General features: G+C 42.3%; 1 protein-coding gene across 1 annotated transcript in view; it reads right to left on the bottom strand.

The window, feature by feature from the left end:
- The window catches only part of LOC141106245 (uncharacterized), a gene marked incomplete in the record, with an annotated part of 282774 nt that overhangs the window by 237208 nt on the left and 24204 nt on the right, over window positions 1-21362 (bottom strand). The window contains 1 exon segment of the mRNA XM_073596862.1: window positions 13326-13516. Coding sequence (XP_073452963.1) covers window positions 13326-13516 — 191 coding nt within the window.

Below are 21362 nucleotides of genomic sequence, written 5' to 3'. Positions count from 1 at the left end.
TTATGTATGCGTAGATTTTTTCATTTGTATGTATTTAGACTACAATCTCATGTTCTGTGCTTCAAAATCCCACTACCTATCATTAATTTTTATTTCTAATATATTTATATTATATACTTTTTATCATTTTATGAATGCATTTTTCAATGTAAACTTATCTTACGTCTCCAGTCTGTAGTGTACGGTATATATTGTTCTTATTTATACCCTATCTAGAACACCTAGGTATGGAACTTGGAATAATCAATTGTCCATCACAGGACACATCCTCATACTAGCAACACCACCTCTCCCCATGTACACATGTCGGCCTACCGGCCCATACAGACTGTGCTCCAGTTCTCCTGGCTCTGATGAAGAGGTTTTCCTCGAAACGCGTCAGCCTTTCTTAAATACCTGCCTCAATATGGGCACACCCCAATTTTAACTTCCTAGTACTTATTTTGTTACCTGTTTTTCCTTTTTTTTTTTTTTTTTATAATATTATGTAGTATTTGTATGATTTTATATCTATATGACTATATGTCTGTATTCTTTTACATAAATAAACCATACATTTCTTGATGTAAGCGTCTGATCACGTGCCTTCCACCCATTCCTACTAAACAGTCCTTTACAGACCACCCCTGGTCAGCTAAGGCAGCAGGACACGCTCCATCATCTCCCCCAGTCCTATCTCTGACTACAATACTACCTTTGCTTTACAGCAAACGATCTCACAAGCGCAGGAGTATTTTTCACCATATCTTGTTCACACTTTTGCATTAGCCTCTAAGAAGATTGCCAAGACCCTGAAACTGAGCTGCAGCACGGTGGCCAAGACCATACAGCGGTTTAACAGGACAGATTCCACTCAGAACAGGCCTCACCATGGTCGACCAAAGAAGTTGAGTGCACGTGCCCAGTGTCATATCCAGAGATTGTCTTTGGGAAATAGACATATGGGTGCTGCTAGCATTGCTGCAGAGGTTGAAGGGGTAGGGGGTCAGCCTGTCAATGCTCAGACCATACGCCTCACACTGCATCAAATTGGTCCGCATGGCTGTCATCCCAGAAGGAAGCCTCTTCTAAAGAAGATGCACAAGAAAGCCTGCAAACAGTTTGCTGAAGACAAGCAGACTAAGGACACACATTTCTGGAACCATGTCCTGTGGTCTGATGAGACCAAGATAAACTTATTTGGTTCAGATGGTGTCAAATGTGTGTGGTGGCAACCAGGTGAGGAGTACAAAAACAAGTGTGTCTCACCTGCAGTCAAGCATGGTGGTAAGAGTGTCATGGTCTGGGGCTGCATGAGTGCTGTCGGCACTGGGGAGCTAAAGTTCATTGAGGGAACCATGAATGCCAGCATGTACTGTGACATACTGAAGCAAAGCATGATCCCCTCCCTTCAGAGACTGGGCCGCAGGGCAGTATTCCAACATGATAATGATCCCAAACAACCCTCCAAGACTGCCATTGCCTTGCTAAAGAAGCTGAGGGTAAAGGTGATGGACTGGACAAGCATGTCTCCAGCGGCGTGTTGTATACACACCGCACGCTGCCTCCTACCGACATCACGCAGCTCGGCACGTGCAGGGAGGGGTTCCGGCCTGGGTGGTGAACCTCGCCCCTGGCAGGGACTGAACCTCCCAACTGTGGCGGCTAGAGAGTTGGTGACCACGCCCCACATGGTGACACACACGATGACGTCACGCGTGAGTCACGTAGCGTGGTGTCGATGCGCTGTGGATCCCATCCAAGTCCCCCGAACCACCTGCCTCAATAGGCGGAAAGGAGGGGGAAAGGGAGGAGATACAAAGGCGCATCACAGCTTCTGGGATAAGACAAATGGAGGTCTATGATACCAAAACATAACAAACTGCCCAACCAAGTTTGAAAAAACAGTCAAATGCCGCATGGCTCATTGAGTGCAACAGGGCCCCAAAGTATGGTACACAACCAAATGGAGCCTAACAACCTCCACCTAAGCGGCAGGGGAGCACTGCCAGCTCAGTCAAGACACCTCCATCCCTATTAAGCAGCAAAAAGGGGGTAGCTGTGTAGCAACACAGGTGGGACTTTAAATGAGGAGCACATAAAGTGTGCCTCCATCCCTAGTACAAAACAATCAATGAAAGGGGGATTTGGGATTTTGAATGAGGTTCAAGACATGGTGGAGAAGTGTTTGAAAAAAATCACGTTTATTAACATGGAAAGTGTATGAATATATGGGTCATAGGATTGCGCATAGGTACAAATATAGCATGAACATAAGAGACATATAATCTTATCAACTCGGAAACTCATGACAATATGGCAGTGCATATATCTAACATGGTACATCAAGGATGCAAAATGATGTCAACTTACAAATACATGTCAATAATGAAGATCAGTGAGAAATTCCCATGAGTCCATATATATAATACATTTCTAGAAGCGGCATAATGCATTCAAGTGGCATGATATCAATAGGTAAAAATACAATTGTTTGGACTTGGTTGGTTGCTGGTGGAGATGTGTGTCGGCATCCTAGATTGTCCGACGTGTTTCGTGTTTACACACTCATCAGGGGCGGATGCTCCCAAGTATCTAGAGAGATTAGAATATTCAATCTAGTAAGGCACTGGAGATAACAAGCAAAGGCAATTAAGCCCATCCTACATACTTACATATAGAGAATAATGGACGATGGGGGTTTGTTGAATGTGGGACCAGGGCCAACAGAAAGGTGTCCGTCCCGGAAGCTGGGGTATTGTGGGGCTGCGTGTAGCTGAGGCGTATTGCACAGAGCTTCCCAAAGAGAGGTGAACCACTCTACATCATGTGCCATGGTGAAAAGAAGGTGAGAGAAACTACCAAAGGATCTAAATTGAATGGATAAGAAACTAAATTAGGTATTGCAATACCGCTAAAGAAATACAATGGCATGGTGACTGACACTGGAATTACCTTGATGGCAAAATGGGGAGGTTGAGGGTCCCTGTGCAGTGTGGCGTATTCCACACTGTGAGAATTGTGGCTGTGTGCGGGCGGCATGTTATATACACACACCGCACGGCGGCTCCTACCGATGTTACACAGCTCGGCACGTGCAGGGAGGGGTTCCGGCCTGGGCGGTGAACCCCGCCCCCGGCAGGGACCGAACTTCCCAACTGTGGCGGCTAGAGTGGTGGTGACCACTTCCCACGTGGTGACGCACATGATGACGTCACGTTTGAGGCACATGGCGTGCCGTCGATGCACTGTGGATCTCGTCCAAGTCCCCCGAACTGCCCGCCTCAATAGACGGAAAGGAGGGGGAAAGGGAGGACATACAAAGCGCATCGCAGCTTCTGGGATAAGACAACAAATGTAGGTCTATAAAAACAAAAAAATAGGGAATGGAGCTGTTCTATGTGAGAAAAAATCATTGTGTGTATAAACCATGAAGGAGTATATATATGTACATATACACATATATGTATGTAACATGTATATCCAACAAAAGCAAATCCTTCCTATCATATAAAGATATAAAGTGACAAGTGCTGAAAATTAATATGTGCAAAAAAAAAAAGTAAAAATGCAATCAATGAATGTACTTCTCCACTGGTGTTACTAGTACTCATCAATCATCATTAACTAGCTGTGCAGTGCGTATATAAACATGTATAAAAATTAAAAAAGTAACTAGTAAAACTGCTGTTGGTGATATCTGATAATAAACCAAAAAACAAAAAAATAAAAATCAGAAACAAGTGTACCATAAAAAGTGACATAGTGCTCCATCCAATTAGTGAAAATCTTCTTAAAATGTAGACATGAAAAAAACGTGCTGACAACGGTGACTGAGTTCCCCTTATGCGTTTTCACTCCTTAGAGCACTTCACCCCTGCAGAGGGTACAAGCGTAAAGTATTACTCCCGTTCACGGCGTTACGATATCCCCCTAGTTCCCAGCTTCAGGGCAAAGGACCTTCCACGGGCGGAAAAGGAAGGCGACTCCGCTGTCTCCCCTCTGCAATGTAGTTCTCGGCCAGATATCCACATATATATATATTATAAAAAAGAAGAAATGATCCGCATAGCGTGACTCTGTATAACTTCTTTTATTAAAAGTATAAATGCAGAGGAATCCAAGGAATTTAAATTAAAGTTAAAAGGGAGAGGGAGCTCACATGTTTACACACTCTCCAAACATCACGGGGAAGCAATGCTTTCCTGGAACGGAGCTTGCGTTCCACCAATCATGTATCAGAAACCAAAGCTCCCGGATATGACATAACACGTATCAAGTTAGTCCCGTCTTATGCGTTTCATCACATGGACATCGGAGGTGCTGCCATCTTGATACACCACATTTCTTATATCTCGGGTGTAGTTGTCACTGCAGTCAATCACCTGGTGTGTGTCGCTAACAAGCAGTAATCAGACCAAATCAAAATTTCACATATTCGCCATCAGAGAAATTCAATCCATAATAGCAATACTCATCTGGCGCCACCTGTTGTTGTGAAGGAGACCTGCCCACACATAATAGGTCTATTTTAAACCCTCCTTAGGCGCCTCCTGGTGGCATGGAAAGAAAGGAAAAAAAGGTGCTCACACAGAGTAGCAGTGACAAAAACAACCTGGTACAATCCAGATATTACATGGTAACACTAAATTCCCAAAAACAATATTAATTCCTAAAACAACAAATACCCATAAGTTACATAGAAACAAGCATGACATGAGGAAACCTAATATTAAAATATAATTAAATAATACAAAAATACAAAAAATGAAAAATAGAAAATGAAAATAAAAATAAAATAATAATAATAAAAATAGCAGTAAATATAAAAATATATTTGTTAAAAAAGAGAGAGAGGATATATCATTTCTTAATAAAAAATAGATCTGAAAACCGATCTAGATACTCATAGGAGTAGTTAGAAAAAATAATATATATGTATTGGGAGATAGTGGAATATAAAAAGAATAGAATTCTATATTAGAGTTCTATATAGGAACTCACTGTGTGTATTGAGGATTATGGGTTGTGAAGAGAATAAAGTTCTATACAAGGAACTCACTAGTTATAACTACACAAAAAATACCTACATTAGTTAAAAATTGGATAAAAAACAATTAAGATCAATGTCCATATTTAACCCTCTAGGTACTAAGCTCCCTAGGCGGTATATCCACTTGGTCTCGTTCTGGGACACTTTTATTCTTTTATTTCCACCTCTCCAGTGATCACTAATCAAATCGATACCACAGAAAATTAATCCTGTGGGATCTCTGTTATGAAACTCATCGAAATGTCTAGAAAGGTTATGTTTCGGAAAGCCCTTCTTGATATTATTTATATGTTCTCTAATTCTAACAAAAAAAGAGGCCTAGTAGTTCTTCCCACATATTGTAACTGGCAGGGACATTCGATCACATATGTGACATGGGTACTGTCACATGTGATCAATTCCCTAATTTGATACTCTTTTCCAGTTATAGATTTAAAAGATATCCTTTTCTTTGGTTGTTTTTTACTCACACGACAGGGTAAACATTTTTGACATCTACAGAAACCTTTCATTTGAGGGAACAGTTTTATAGTTTTAGGTGGATCAACTATAATATGTACCAGCTGGTTTCTCAAGTTGGGGGCCTTTTTTAAATAAATCTTGGCTTCTTTGAGAGTATTTTCGCCAAGATTCTATCAGATTTCAGGATCGGCCAATATTTCCTGATAATATGTTCAACCGATCGATATTAATTGTTAAATCCAGTGATGAAAGCCATTTCCATTTGAGAGGGGTTAGTATCTTTCTTCTTATTTCTCAATAGGGAATTTCAATCCATATTCCCTACCTCCATCTCCTGCTTCATCAGAGATTCCCTTTGGTACCCCTTATCCACAAATTTTTTGATCAAGGTATCTGCTTGCACATAATAATCTTCCACATCTTGACAATTTCTCCATAACCTCATCAATTGGCCTTTTGGTATATTCTCCTTCCACTTCGGATGGTGACAGCTGGATACTGGAATGTAGCCGTTACGGTCTGTTACTTTAAAAAAAGTTTTTGTATGTAATTCATTGTTTACCTTGAAAATTTGCACATCCAGATAGTCTATTTGTTGGGGGTCGCATTTCCCACAGAATGAGATGCTATATTGATTCTGGTTCATTTCTTCTAGGAATTCCTGGAAAGAACCTGTAGTACCATTCCACACAATGATCACATCATCGATGTACCTGCGATAAAATTTAATTTATGGGCATAATCTCTTATATATATGTTCTTCTTCCCACATGTTCATAAATAAATTTGCCAAGCTTGGGGCATATCTTGCCCCCAAGGCAACGCCCTTAGTTTGAACATAATATTCTTTTTGGTACCAAAAATTGTTGCTCTCCATTGCTAGTTTAAGGGCCTCAAGAATAAAACCAATCTGTTCTTGTTTGAGGTTTGCATCCTCATAAAGTGCCTTCTCTATCCCCTTAATCCCATCCTTTTGTATGATACTGGTGTACAAAGAATTCATGTCTATTGTCGCAAAAAGACGATCATTTGCCTCAGTCACATGTGTTAATTCATTAATTAATTGTGCGCTGTCCCATAGGTATGATCTTCCTTTCATCACTAGTGGTTTCAAAAAATAATCAATATATTTCCCCAGTCTTGAGAATAAAGAATTAATTCCACTTATGATCGGCCTTCCCAGGGGCTTGTCCATTCGTTTATGTACTTTAGGTAGATAGTACATTACTGGTGTCTTAGTGGACTCGCAAATTAAATATTTTGCTTCCTTCTTGTTTAAAACCCCCCTATCTTTTTTTTCCATAAAGTTGTTTGGGGTTCCCTTTTCGTTTCTTATAGGTATTTTCTACCCTGAGAAGGTTCTTCATTTCTTCCTCATAGTCCTCTTTTCTCAATACTACCAACCCACCCCCTTTATCGGTGGGGCGTAGGACCACCTCTTTTCTTTTTCCAATCTCTTTAATCGCTTTCCAAACGTTCCCGTTTTTGGAGTTCCTCTTTTCCAGTTTTGCGAGATCACTCTCCACCATTTTCTTGAAAGCACTCATACATTGGTCCCCAGGGACCTTCAGATTAAAAATTGAATTATTTCTGGGGTTAGTATGTATAAATCTCGATGGTTCCTCTACTGGTTTTTCTTCTTTATTCAAAGCATAATGTTTCCTTATTTTTAATTTGCACATGAACTTTTGTAAATCGATAAAAACCTTAAATTTATCAATATTATTATCAGGAGCAAATTTCAACCCTAAATCTAAAATCCTCATCCCCTCATCAGAAAATATAACATCACTTAAGTTGAAAATATAGATATGCCCCAAGCGTGGCAAATTTATTTATGAACATGTGGGAAGAAGAACATATATATATATATATATATATATATATATATATATATATATATATATATATATATATATATAAGAGATTACGCCCAGAAATTAAATTTTATCGCAGGTACATCAATGACGTAATCATTGTGTGGAATGGTACCACAGGTTCTTTCCAGGAATTCCTAGAAGAAATGAACCAGAATCAATATGGCATCTCCTTCAGCGGGAAATACAACCCCCAACAAATAGACTATCTGGATGTGCAGATTTTCAAGGTAAACAATGAATTACATACAAAAACTTTTTTTAAAGCAAAGGACCGTAACGGCTATATTCCAGTATCCAGCTGTCACCATCCGAAGTGGAAGGAGAATATACCGAAAGGCCAATTCATAAGGTCCCCAACTTGAGAAACCAGCTGGTACATAATATAGTTGATCCACCTAAAACTATAAAACTGTTCCCTCAAATGATAGGTTTCTATAGATGTCAAAAATGCTTACCCTGTCGTGTGAGTAAAAAGCAACCAAAGAAAAGGATATCTTTTAAATCTAGAACTGGAAAAGAGTATCAAATTAGGGAATTGATCACATGTGACAGTACGCATGTCCCATATGTGATCGAATGTCCCTGCCTGCTTTCCGAAACATAACCTTTCTAGACATTTCGATGAGTTTCATAACAGAGATCCCACAGGATTAATTTTCTATGGTATTGATTTGATTATTGATCACTGGAGAGGTGGAAATAAAAGAATAAAAGTGTCCCAGAATGAGACCAAGTGGATATACCGCCTAGGGAGCTTAGTACCTAGAAGGTTGAATGTGGACATTGATCTTAATTGTTTTTTATCCAATTTTTAACTAATGTAGGTATTTTTTGTGTAGTTATAACTAGTGTGTTCCTTGTATAGAACTTTATTCTCTTCACAACAAGGGAGGACATACAAAGTGCATCGCAGCTTCCGGGATAAGACAACAAATGGAGGTCTATGGTAAAAAATAACAAACTGCCCAACCAAGTTTGAAAAAAACAGTCCCACCTGTGTTGCTACACAGCCCCCCCCCCCCTTTTTGCTGCTTAATAGGGATGGAGGTGTCTTGACTGAGCTGGCAGTGCTCCCCTGCTGCTTAGGTGGAGGTTGTTAGGCTCCATTTGGTTGTGTACCATACTTTGGGGCCTTGTTGCACTCAGGATATGTTTTTCCTTTCCATGAGCCATGCGGCATTTGTTTTTTTCAAACTTGGTTGGGCAGTTTGTTATTTTTTGGTACCATAGACCTCCATTTGTTGTCTTATCCCGGAAGCTGCGATGCACTTTGTATGTCCTCCCTTTCCCCCTCCTTTCCGCCTATTGAGGCGGGCAGTTCGGGGGACTTGGATGGGATCCACAGCGCATCAACGCCATGCTACGTGCCTCAGGCGTGACGTCATCATGTGCGTCACCACGCGGGGTGCGGTCACCACCACTCTAGCCGCCACAGTTGTCAGGTTCAGTCCCTGCCGGGGGCGGGGTTTACCGCCCAGGCCGGAACCCCTCCCTGCACATGCTGAGCTGTGTGACGTCAGTAAGAGCCAGCGTGCGGCCATGCGGTGTGTATATAACACGCCACTTGACACAGCCACAATTCTCACAGTGTGGAATATGCCACACTGCACAGGGACCCTCAACCTCTCCATTTTGCCATCAAGGTAATTCCAGTGTCAATCACCATGCCATTGTATTTCTTTAGCGGTATTACAATACCTAATTTAGATTCTTATCCATTCAATTTAGACCCTATGGTAGTTTCTCTCACCTTCTCTTCACCATGGCACATGATGTAGAGTGGTTCACCTCTCTTTGGGAAGCTCTGTGCAATACGCCTCAGCTACACGCAGCCCCACAATTCCCCAGCTTCCGGGACGGACACCTTTCTGTTGGCCCTGGTCCCACATTCAACAAACCCCCATCATCCATTATTCTCTATATGTAAGTACGTAGGATGGGCTTAATTGCCTTTGCTTGCTATCTCCAGTGCTTTACTAGATTGAATATTCTAATCTCTCTAGATACTTGGGAGCATCCGCCCCTGATGAGTGTGTAAACATGAAACACGTAGGGAAATCTAGGATGCGGACACACATCACCATCAGCAACCAACCAAGTCCAAACAATTGTGTTTTTACCTATTGATATCATGCACTTTAATGCATTATGTCGCTTCTAGAAATGTGTTATATATATGGACTCATGGGAATTGCTCACTGATCTTCATTATTGTCATGTATTTGTAAGTTGACATCATTTCGCATCCTTGATGTACCATGTTAGATATATGCACTGCCATATTGTCATGAGTTTCCAAGTTGATATGATTATATGTCTCTTATGTTCATGCTATATTTGTACCTATGTGCAATCGTATGACCCATATATTCATACACTTACCATGTTATTAAACATGTGATTTTTTCAAACACTTCTCCACCATGTCTTGAACCTTTTTATTGATTGTTTTGTACTAGGGATGGAGGCACACTTTATGTTCGCCTCATTTAAAGTCCCACCTGTGTTGCTACACAGCTCCCCCCTCTTTTTGCTTTGGACCCAATTTGGACATTTTCACTTAGGGGTGTACTCACTTTTATTGCCAGTGGTTTAGACATTAATGGCTGTGTGTTTATTTTTTTTTGAGGGACATCAAATTTACAATTTATACAAGCTGTACACTCACTACTTTACATTGTAGCAAAGTGTAATTTCTTCAGTGTTGTCACATGAAAAGATATAATAAAATATTTACAAAAATGTGAGGGGTTTACTCACTATTGTGAGATACTGTATATATAGTAAGATTGGGGTGATCAGACGCAAGCGGTAGGTGCGTTTTCAATGAGTCCAAAACTGTATTTTTAAAGGCATGGTAGCCCGCTTTTATTTAAAAGAATGGAGAAGGTAACAAAATACATTAGTAGCCCACGCAGGGAGTTCCACTAATATTGTATCTTGCACAATCAGAACATTTCAGCCTCTTGGCTTACTCTTTTGCCACACGGCTGCTTCAGGTCTCCGGCTTAGGCCTTAGGTCTGCTCCTCAGACCAAAAGAGTTCCTTAGAGTCAAGCTCTTATAGCTTACTCACAATCAGCTCCTTGCTGCTCTGTCACAGACTACATCTGCCTCCTGCAGACATGCACGCTCTGGCTGCCCCATGCAGCTTCTGACTCCTGCAGAGGAATGGGAGTCCACATGACTTCCATGCACAGACGTCCTGTCTATTGGGTGGGGCCCCGAGCCATAGTCATGTTACAACTAAATAGCTCAGCACACAGCTGTGCAATCAGTGTGCCTGTCTCTTCAAAAATCTGGCATAAACCAGCAATCTTCCGAGTAGCACGGGGTCCCACTGCCATAATATATTACAATTTTCATATATTTATTTATTTTTTACATACTGTCACCAGAGCACAGCATAGTGACACTGTGCTACTCTAGGGGATGTGATCAGGAATTTTCTTTCTTTTACTGTCTGATTGCCTATAACAGTGATGATCACTGTGAAAAGCAATCTGTAACACTCTAAGGTTTCATTCATGAAACTTTGCTTACCACTGTGATGACAATCTTACTTACTACTGTGACCATGATCGCTGTGATTGGTCACAGCAATCACACAGTACCCGGGCCACTCACTGCAGCACAGTACTGTGATCGGTTATCGGCTGTGTCCGGTGGACACATTGTTAACAGATTTTGCTGCTATATGCCAGGTGGTGCACGCTTCTGAGACATACAGATACATCCTCCTGGAACAACAGAGCACCCGCTCGGGCAATTTATGTGCATTGTCTGGGCGGGAAGCAGTTAACTTTTATAATTTTTTTATATATTCAACTGACTTATTTTGGACTGGATACAATGTTTCTTTTTCCTCCTCATGAGCAGAGAAGTCGGTTGTCTCTCCTCTTTACAGAGGAAAGAAAATACAGGCACCAGCTGCAGAAAAACTGATTACTGTGATAGCCAATCAGTGGCTACCACTGTGATCATGTGATCGGGATCCAGTTCCCCCAGCTCCTGATCATTAGTAGAGACCCAGGGCTGTCGCCAACAGCCCAGTCTCAGTGCTGAGAGTGCACCACTGACACGTTTCATCTCAATCATGGACTTCTTCAGAGGAGGCACGGTGCATCTGTACATACAGGACAAGCAGCACTGCCTGTCAAACCTGCCCATTGACTTCACTGTTAATGTGTCACAAATGCAAGCCAAACGCTCAGCTAGTGATTGCGCTGTGATCTTTTTGTTTACTGTAAATCTCCCTTGGGATTTAAAAAAAAAAAAAAGATATTCAAGAGACAGCAGGATCATGGTAAGCACTGCTGTCAATATGAAGGATGCCTTATTCTAGATATTAAAGATGATTTATCAGCTTAAGAAAAGCCAGATGGTTAAACCCCCAGGGATCCTGTCTCCATCTAAATCCATGCAGGTGTTACTGAGTTGTGGTGTTACATAGCTAGCCCCACCCACTCATTTAGCCATCTGACAACATAGATCAATGGAGATGGAGCTCTGAGTGACAGCTCAAAAGGAGAGGAGGCATGACAGGTAGTGCACACAGAGCCGGCCAGGCCCCATGGTCCCTTCTCCTAAACTACCAGACAGAACATTGCTTTGTTATGTTGTTTTCTCCTCTCTCCTTTGTAATTTACAGACCTGCTGCCTGCTATTCAGGGAAATGGAGAGAGTGGAAAATATCAGCTTGTACTGTGAGTGCTGGAGAAAAGGCTTTCATTCACAAAAAAATGCTGACAGCATCACAAGTCAGGTACTAAACTAAGCTGTCTCAGTATGGAATTTGGGGGGGATCTCACTCCATAGTTTTTTCTTTTGCATGTCTTTTTTGTGTAGGGGTCACTCATTAACATCTATATGAGACATTCATCTAGGGTAAGATTCTGATACAGAGTACAGGGGGTCCCCTAGTTACAAACATCCGACTTACAAACGACTCCTACTTACAAACGGAGGTAGACAACAGGAAGTGAGAGGAAATCTACCCCTAGGAAGGGAAATTCTCTCCTGTAAGAGCTATTTTGGGGAAAAGGCACCTCCACTGATGCTTTATCACCAAGGCTTGTTTCCACAACAACCCAAAATTTTCAAAATCCAATTGTCATTGGGACAGAAAGTGAGGTGGAATCTTCTGAGCAGGGGCACACACAGCAAAACAAATGTTACAGTGGTGTTAACCCTTCCCTATGATATCCAAAAAGCTTAAAAATAGTTTTTTTGGCTGGAGCTACACTTAAAAAATTTACCTGTTCCGACTTACAAACAGATTCGACTTAAGAACAAACCTATAGTCCCTAACTTGTTTGTAACCCGGGGACCCCCTGTATCCCTATCTGCTTTGTTTACACACAGAACAATGTGGTTGGGAGCTGTAATTTTGACATTTTTCTTTGCTGTAGTTGGTTGTATGCAGCACACAGATTCACCACTTCACAGGGATCAGGGCACCCTCCAGTAATGGCATTACATTTTTAACATTTTGAATTTAAGAATTACTAAAATCACTGCTCCCTGCCAAACCAATTTTTTTTTTTTGCTTTAGTACATGTCCCCCAGGGAGTGCCCAGCCCCTCATGTCAAATGTTTGACACTCCCTATCTTATTAGACCAGAAAATGGCCATTAATGTTTTTTTACTGTTCTGCTCATTGACTTCAATGCGGTTTGGATTTGGTGCCCGAATTTTAGAAATGTTAGCTCAACATGCCCCAAACCAAACCCAGGTTTGTTTGGCTCATCGCTAGTTAAGATAAACTGGAACTATTTTTTATGCGTATAAATATTCCTTGACTGCACAAAAAAAAAGGTTAGGTATTTATTTATTTTTTTGGTATACAATTGTTTTACCTCCTATTCTAATTCACATTACGAGCAAACATTATACACATTTCAAATAATATCATCTAAATGGAGATTGCAGAACATAAATGTCTTTCCTTACCCGGTTCACCAAATTTTCCAGGTTCACCCTTCTGTCCATTCACTCCATCTCTTCCATCTCTGCCATTAAGACCCGGAAGTCCTTGGACCACTGAACATGTAGTTGTTGGCTCTGACAGAACTTGGTTGACTAAGGTTGCTTCAATTAGTACTACAACCAGGAAATGTGTGAACATGTTGGATAAAGATGACCTAAAGAAGATTCACAGTTTCTTCATTAAGCTTCTTAAAAAAAAAAACGCTTACGTGGCAGTATCCTTCCACATTTAGCAATCCCAGACTAACATTTGCATCTCACCTGAATAGCAGAACTTGATTAGGCTAAATGACCAAACAAGGAGGCATAAAGATTAAACCCTTTAAACCTTATACAAGACAAACCAACAAAAAACATTTGTAGGAATTTCATTCCATAGGGCACCATATTGATTTTAACAAATATCTTGTTGAACTTTGGTTCCAGCAGGGTCATTGACAACACATTTTCAGGTTAAAAAAATATTGTACATTGTGAAATATTTGTGTTGTAATTTTAAAGTTCTCCATAGTTGATTCAACATTGGTGTTTACACTACTCAGTTAGCTATCTCTTGTTCTGTTTCCAAGGAAAACAAATCTTACATGGGTCCAAAAAATGAGTTTCCTTTTTAAAATAACTTATTTTCCATAACTGTATGAAATGACAGTTAAGGAATGAGAAACTGCACAGTGCCACATAAACCTTACCTTTCTTACTCCTTTTGAGCAATAGAAAATGTCATTTCCATATAACAGATCATAGTATTCATATACAGTATAACCAAGGTAAAGGTAGGATATTGGCATGAAGGCCACCAAAAATATACAGAACTTCATTCATTCAAATAGTCAGAGTAGAAAGGTTAAACCAAGCAGTGCACAGTTATACTACAATTTTACTGTCTAAAAACCAATAACATGCAATCTTAATCTGGAGAATATACTGTATAGCTTTGCTGTAAGTACGATCCACTTATACTTACAGTATGTGGAATATTTGTAACTATCCACCAAGAAGTTCTGCTTTATTATAAGTGTAAACAGATATGGGGACCTGTGGGACAATTCTAATTCATACCACATCCCAAAATAGCTGTAAATTAAAAATGAAAAGTGAACCAGGACTTTTGTTGTATGGCTCCTCAGTCACTGAATCATCTTAAAAGTAGATAAACCCCATATTTTTTTTGTACAAAAAGATAAAACATCCATTACAACATCTATTGAAGTATATCAATGGTGAACATCAATTGTAAATTGTAAACACCCTACAGAGGCAATATCAAAAAAACAGTTAACATATTGTGGCAGTAGGACCCTATGCTACCTGGAAGATTGCTGGTTTACGCCAGATTTTGGAGGGAGAGGCACGCTGATTGCACAGCTGTGTGCTGGGCTATTTAATTGTGACCTGGCTATGGTTCAGGGTTCCACCCAACAGACAGGAAGTCTGTGCATGGGAGTTAGGTGGCCTCCCATTCCTCTGAGAGGAGTCAGAGGCTGCAGGGGGCAGCCAGGGTGTGCATGTCTGCAGGAGGCAGACATACTTGCAGTGGTGTATTTAGGTTTTGTGCTGCCCTAGGCCTGACTAAACTCATGCACCCCCCTAATTTGAATACGACCCACCCCTTCCTGCTGAGGCCACACCCCTTCCTGTTTTAGACCCACCCTATCATCTGTAAACCACACCCCTTCCTTTTTAGGCTCATTTGGCACCTTTCAGGAGGGAGGCCTGTTTTTGAAAGGTACCCTTCCCCACTCTCGGGAGACTGCGCTACCCCCTCTGAAGTTCGGCCCCCCTCCTCCTTCCTCCACTGGGCCATTCAGAAAGTGCAACACGCTTCGCACATGTGCAGTAGTGAACCGTCATAACGCTGCACTAAGACATTCACTCTGCTTAACACAAGGCCTCTTATCAGACTCTGTCTGACAAGATATATTTAAAAATTTTTTTTTCCTTTTGGCTTCAGATCGTTTCCCCACTTCCGGTTCACCATATAACCCGGAAGTGAGGCGTGGCACGCATGCCTGGAACGCGTGTCCGGACGGCCATTTTGGCCGATACCGGAAGTGAAGTTTTTTCAATGTGGAGCTGATTCCCATGATCATTGATGCACCCCTTATATATACTAGTGTGGCTACAGTGGCGGTAACCCCCCAGATGATGTCTTTTGAGGACGAAACGCGTCGGGTAGGACCCCATTGTCGCCACTTTGTTACAGCGCTGTTTTAAACCTTAGATTTATACGTGAGTGTATATCCTTTCATTTTAAATAAAAAGTCTTGTTTTCGGATTTACACTATGTGGCCCTTCCTTTCTTTTCCACTTAAACAACATCATCACCTGATCCATGGAATGTTGCTTTGAGAGACCCATCCACGGAATACCCCATCCTTTCCAGGACCTATAGGACCATCTATATCCGGGTGACTTTCCACACTTTTCTGGACCCGGGTGCCACTTGGAGGAATACAACAACCTGTAAGATCACAGCCATTCACAGCCACTCACCACCCAAGCCTTATCTGACCCAATTCGGCGTATGCCCCTTTGGGTCCATCTTATCTGGTAAGCCTTTTCATCTCTCGGTGGGAGTGAGCTGGTCTGCATTTTGTGATGCCGGAATCATTTGTCCAAATATGTTTACATAAGGACTAACCACTTTCATTGTTTAGTCACAAAGTCCATATTAGGACTACCTATTTATAAAGTTTTATTTATAGGTGATCCCCTTCACTGCATATTGACTAATCCATTGTCGTTTACGATATTGTTTAGCGCTACACTTTTTCGTTTTTTCCCTATATATACTTTGTTGGTTGTGTTAGCTGCTTTTTGTTTCCTTTTTGGGCAGCGCAGAATTATTTTGTATATATTAACCGTCCGGTTTCCCTTACCATGAATGATGGTGGCAAAACCCGAGAGCCAATACGAAAATCGGCTGAGGTGTCGACATCGCCGGACTATTCTTTAATGAGTTTGCATTGATTTCAGCATTGATGGAGCACTTTATTGCAATATCATGATCTGCATATTAATGCACTTTCACTAAATGTGGACTGTTTAATGGGTTTGCATTGATTTTAGCATGCACGGAGCACTTTGCTCATGCCAGTGGCAGCTGGTGCTCAAAATTTTTTGGGGGGGGTCGCAAACAAACTAAAAAATTCAGAAAAAGAGACATCAATTGAAGCCTCACTGTGCCCCATCAAACACAGCCACTGTTTCATCAAATGCAGCCACTGTGCCCATCAATTGTAGCCACTGTGCCATCAAACACAGCCACTGTTTCATCAAATGCAGCCACTGTGCCCATCAACTGCAGCCACTGTGCCCATCAACTGCAGCCACTGTGCCCTCAAACACAGTCACTGTGCCCATCAATTGCAGCCACTGTGTCCCATCAAACGCAGCCACTGTGCCCTCAAACGCAGTCACTGTGCCATCAAACGCAGCCACTGTGCCCTCAAACGCAGCCACTGTGCCCTCAAACGTAGCCACTGTGCCCTCAAATGCAGCCACTGTGCCCTCAAACGCAGCCACTGTGCCCATCAAATGCTGCCACTGTGCCCATCAATTGTAGCCACTGTGCCCTCAAACGCAGCCACTGTACCAATCAATTGTAGCCACTGTGCCCATCAAATGCTGCCACTGTGCCCATCAATTGTAGCCACTGTGCCCTCAAACGCACCCACTGTGCCCATTAATTGTAGCCACTGTGCCATCAAATACCAACACTGTGCCCATAACACCGATATAATTTATTAGATAATTTTACCTGCTGTCCTTGGGGTTTCCCTCGTGCTCCCCTCTCTCTTTCCCCTTCCTCCTGACGTCACCGCCAGACCCCGCCCCAGTGCCGAGAAGAAGATTCACGGAAAGCAGTGCGGAAAAGGGTAGGCGGAGCATAAGGCTCCACCTCTGTCAGTCACAGACCGGTTATGAGGGTGTGAGTCACACGCTTCCCCACCCCCCCGCATGAGAAAAAGTCCCCACCGTCTCTCCGATTCCCGGCTCCTGCGGCCGCCCCCCGCACACATGCAGCCCATGGCGGCCGCCTTGCTGTATCGGTGCCGCTGTGTATGGGCATGATTGGCAGAGGGTGGAGGGACATGACACGCCCCTTCACCCTCTGCCAAGCATGCCCATACACAGCGGCGCCGCTACAGCAAGGCAGCCACCGTGGGCTGCATGTGTGCGGGGGGCAGCCGCGGGAGCTGGGAATCGGGTGGGGGGACTTTCTCCCATGCGGGGGGCGGCTTTTTTTGCTGCCCCCCGCAAAGTGCCGCCCTAGGCCTAGGCCTTGTCGGCCTAGGCCAAAACACAGCCCTGCGTACTTGGTGACAGAGCAGCAAGTAGTAAGCAGCAGGAGTAAGCTAGGAGAGAGCTTCACTCTAGGAAACTCTTTCGGGTCTGAGGAGCAGACCTAAGGCCTAGGCTAAAGGCCTAAATCAGCCGTATGGCAAGAATGTAAGCCAGGAGGCTAAAGTATTGTGTGTAAGATACAGTAATGGTGGAACCCTCTGCGTGGGCTACTGATGTCTTTGTGAACTTTTCCGTGCTTTTAAATAAAAGTGGGCTACCAGGCCCTTAAAAATACAGTTTTGTACTGGAGTACTCACTGATAACGCACCTACCGTTTGAGTCTGATACCCCAATCTTACACGTGGTGGAGATATTGCTTCGGGCAGATTTGGAAGAGTTCCAGATTCTCGCATACCAAAAACAGTGAGTAGCAAGAAACTGTGTTTTACAGCAATGCTGTGAGGAGCAGCTAATGTGAACCAGTGGAGTCTGCATGTGAAAGTGTGCTGTTTGCAAGTCTTAAAGAGACAGTATGCAAAATTTTCCTGTGTTAAAAGGAACTGTTAAAAAGCATTACATAGTTACATAGTAGGTGAGGTTGAAAAAAGACACAAGTTCATCAAGTCCAACCTATGTGTGTGATTATGTGTCAGTATTTCATTACATATCCCTGTATGTGGCGGTCATTCAGGTGATTATCTAATAGTTTCTTGAAGCTTTCAATGCTCCCCGCTGAGACCACCGCCTGTGGAAGGGAATTCCACATCCTTGCCGCTCTTACGGTAAAGAACTCTCTACGTAGTTTAAGGTTAAACCTCTTTTCTTCTAATTGTAATGAGTGGCCACGAGTCTTATTAAACTCTCTTCTGCGAAAAAGTTTTATCCCTATTGTGGGGTCACCAGTACAGTATTTGTAAATTGAAATCATATCCCCTCTCAAGAGTCTCTTCTCCAGAGAGAATAAGTTCAGTGCTCGCAACCTTTCCTCATAACTAAGATCCTCCAGACCCTTTATTAGCTTTGTTGCCCTTCTTTGTACTCACTCCATTTCCAGTACATCCCTTCTGAGGACTGGTGCCCAGAACTGGACAGCATACTCCAGGTGCGGCCGGACCAGAGTCTTGTAGAGCGGGAGAATTATCGTTTTATCTCTGGAGTTGATCCCCCTTTTAATGCATGCCAATATTCTGTTTGCTTTATTAGCAGCAGCTTGGCATTGCTGAGCCTATCATCTACTAGGACCCCCAAGTCCTTTTCCATCCTAGTTTCCCCCAGAGGTTCTCCCCCCAGTGTATAGATTGCATTCATATTTTTGCCACCCAAATGCATTATTTTACATTTTCTACATTGAACCTCATTTGCCATGTAGTCGCCCACCCCATTAATTTGTTCAGGTCTTTTTGCAAGGTTTCCACATCCTGCGGAGAAGTTATTGACCTGCTTAGCTTAGTATCGTCTGCAAATACAGAGATTGAACTGTTTATCCCATCCTCCAGGTCGTTTATAAACAAATTAAATAGGATTGGTCCCAGCACAGAACCCTGGGGAACCCCACTACCCACCCCTGACCATTCTGAGTACTCCCCATTTATCACCACCCTCTGAACACGCCCTTGTAGCCAGTTTTCAATCCATGTACTCACCCTATGGTCCATGCCAACGGACCTTATTTTGTACAGTAAACGTTTATGGGGAACTGTGTCAAATGCTTTTGCAAAATCCAGATACACCACGTCTACGGGCCTTCCTTTATCTAGATGGCAACTCACCTCCTCATAGAAGGTTAATAGATTGGTTTGGCAAGAACGATTCTTCATGAATCCATGCTGATTACTGCTAATGATATCATTCTTATTACTAAAATCTTGTATATAGTCCCTTATCATCCCCTCCAAGAGTTTACATACTATTGATGTTAGGCTAACTGGTCTAATTCCCAGGGATGTTTTTTGGGCCCTTTTTAAATATTGGTGCTACATTGGCTTTTCTCCAATCAGCTGGTACCATTCCAGTCAATAGACTGTCTGTAAAAATTAGGAACAACGGTCTGGCAATCACCTGACTGAGTTCCCTAAGTACCCTCGGATGCAAGCCACCTGGTCCCAGTGATTTATTAATGTTAAGTTTCTCAAGTCTAATTTTAATTCCGTCCTCTGTTAACCATGTAGGTGCTTCCTGTGTTGTGTCATGAGAATAAACACTGCAGTTCTGGTTACTGAAGCCCCCCGATTCACTCGTGAATACTGAGGAGAAGAATAAATTCAATACCTTTGCCATCTCCCCATCCTTTGTAACCAGATGTCCTTCCTCATTCTTTATGGGGCCAATATTGTCTGTCCTCCCTTTTTTACTGTTTACATACTTAAAGAATTTCTTGGGATTTTTTTTGCTCTCCTCCGCTATGTGTCTTTCATGTTCTATCTTAGCCGTCCTAATTGCACCCTTACATTTCTTATTGCATTCTTTATAAAGTCTGAATGCTGAGGATGATCCCTCAACCTTGTATTTTTGAAGGCCTTCTCCTTTGCTTTTATATGCATTTTTACATTGGAGTTAAGCCATCCAGGATTTTTGTTCGCTCTTTTAAATGTATTACCCAATGGGATACATTGGCTAATGCCCTTATTTAATATGCTCTTAAAGCAAACCCATCTCTCCTCCGTATTCTTTGTTCCTAATATTTTATCCCAATTTATGCCTTTTAGCAAGGTTTGTAGTTTAGGGAAGTTGGCTCTTTTGAAATTCAGTGTCTTTGTGTTCCCTTCATGTTTCCTATTTGTGTGATTTATACTGAAACTAATTGACCTGTGATCGCTGTTACCTAAATTGCCTCTTATTTCCACATCTGTGATCAGGTCTGTATTGTTGGTAATCAGTAGATCCAGTAATGTTTTATTTCTAGTTGGTGCGTCTACCATCTGACCCATAAAATTGTCCTGCAAGACATTAAGGAACTGGCGAGCCTTAAATGAATGCGCGGTTCCCTCCGCCCAGTCTATGTCTGGATAATTAAAATCCCCCATTATGATAACACTTCCCATCCTTGCTGCTAATCCAATTTGTGATAGGAGATCCGTCTCCACTTCCTCCCTCAGGTTAGGGGGCCTATAGCATACTCCCAGTATTATTTTCCCCTTAGCTTCATCCCTTTGGAGCTCTACCCATAAGGATTCCACCTCCTCACTAGCTCCCTCAGTGATGTCATCTCTCACATTCACTTGTACATTATTCTTGATATATAGGCATACCCCTCCCCCCTTTTTACCCTCTCTATCCTTGCGGTATAGGGTATACCCTTGAATGTTTGCCAGCCAATCATGAGAGCTGTTGAACCAGGTCTCTGAAATTCCCACAAAATCCAAATCCTCCTTGTACAACAGTATCTCTAGTTCACCCATCTTGTCCGCCATGCTCCTGGCATTGGTGAACATGCCACATAGTTTAGACCGGTTGCATATTGTCCTCGTATTGGGCGTTTCAAGATTGCAACTAGGACTTGCTACTATACTCACCTTGTGTTTTTGTGCTTTGGTTAACCTACCACTAATGCCCCCAATACTACCCTCTGGAATATCTTCCACGCTGGCTATCACTGTCTCTGGACCCTCCCCCCATCGCCTAGTTTAAAAACCCCTCTAACTTTTTGGCCATCTTCATTCCCAGCAGATCTGCACCCTCCTCATTTAGGTGCAGTCTGTCCCTTCTATAGTACCG

The sequence above is a fragment of the Aquarana catesbeiana genome, linkage group LG08, assembly GCF_042186555.1.
Source record: "Aquarana catesbeiana isolate 2022-GZ linkage group LG08, ASM4218655v1, whole genome shotgun sequence".
Taxonomy (NCBI): Eukaryota; Metazoa; Chordata; class Amphibia; order Anura; family Ranidae; genus Aquarana; species Aquarana catesbeiana.
The sequence above is the reverse complement of the archived record's forward strand: the minus strand, read 5'-3'. Positions and strand labels throughout refer to the sequence as shown.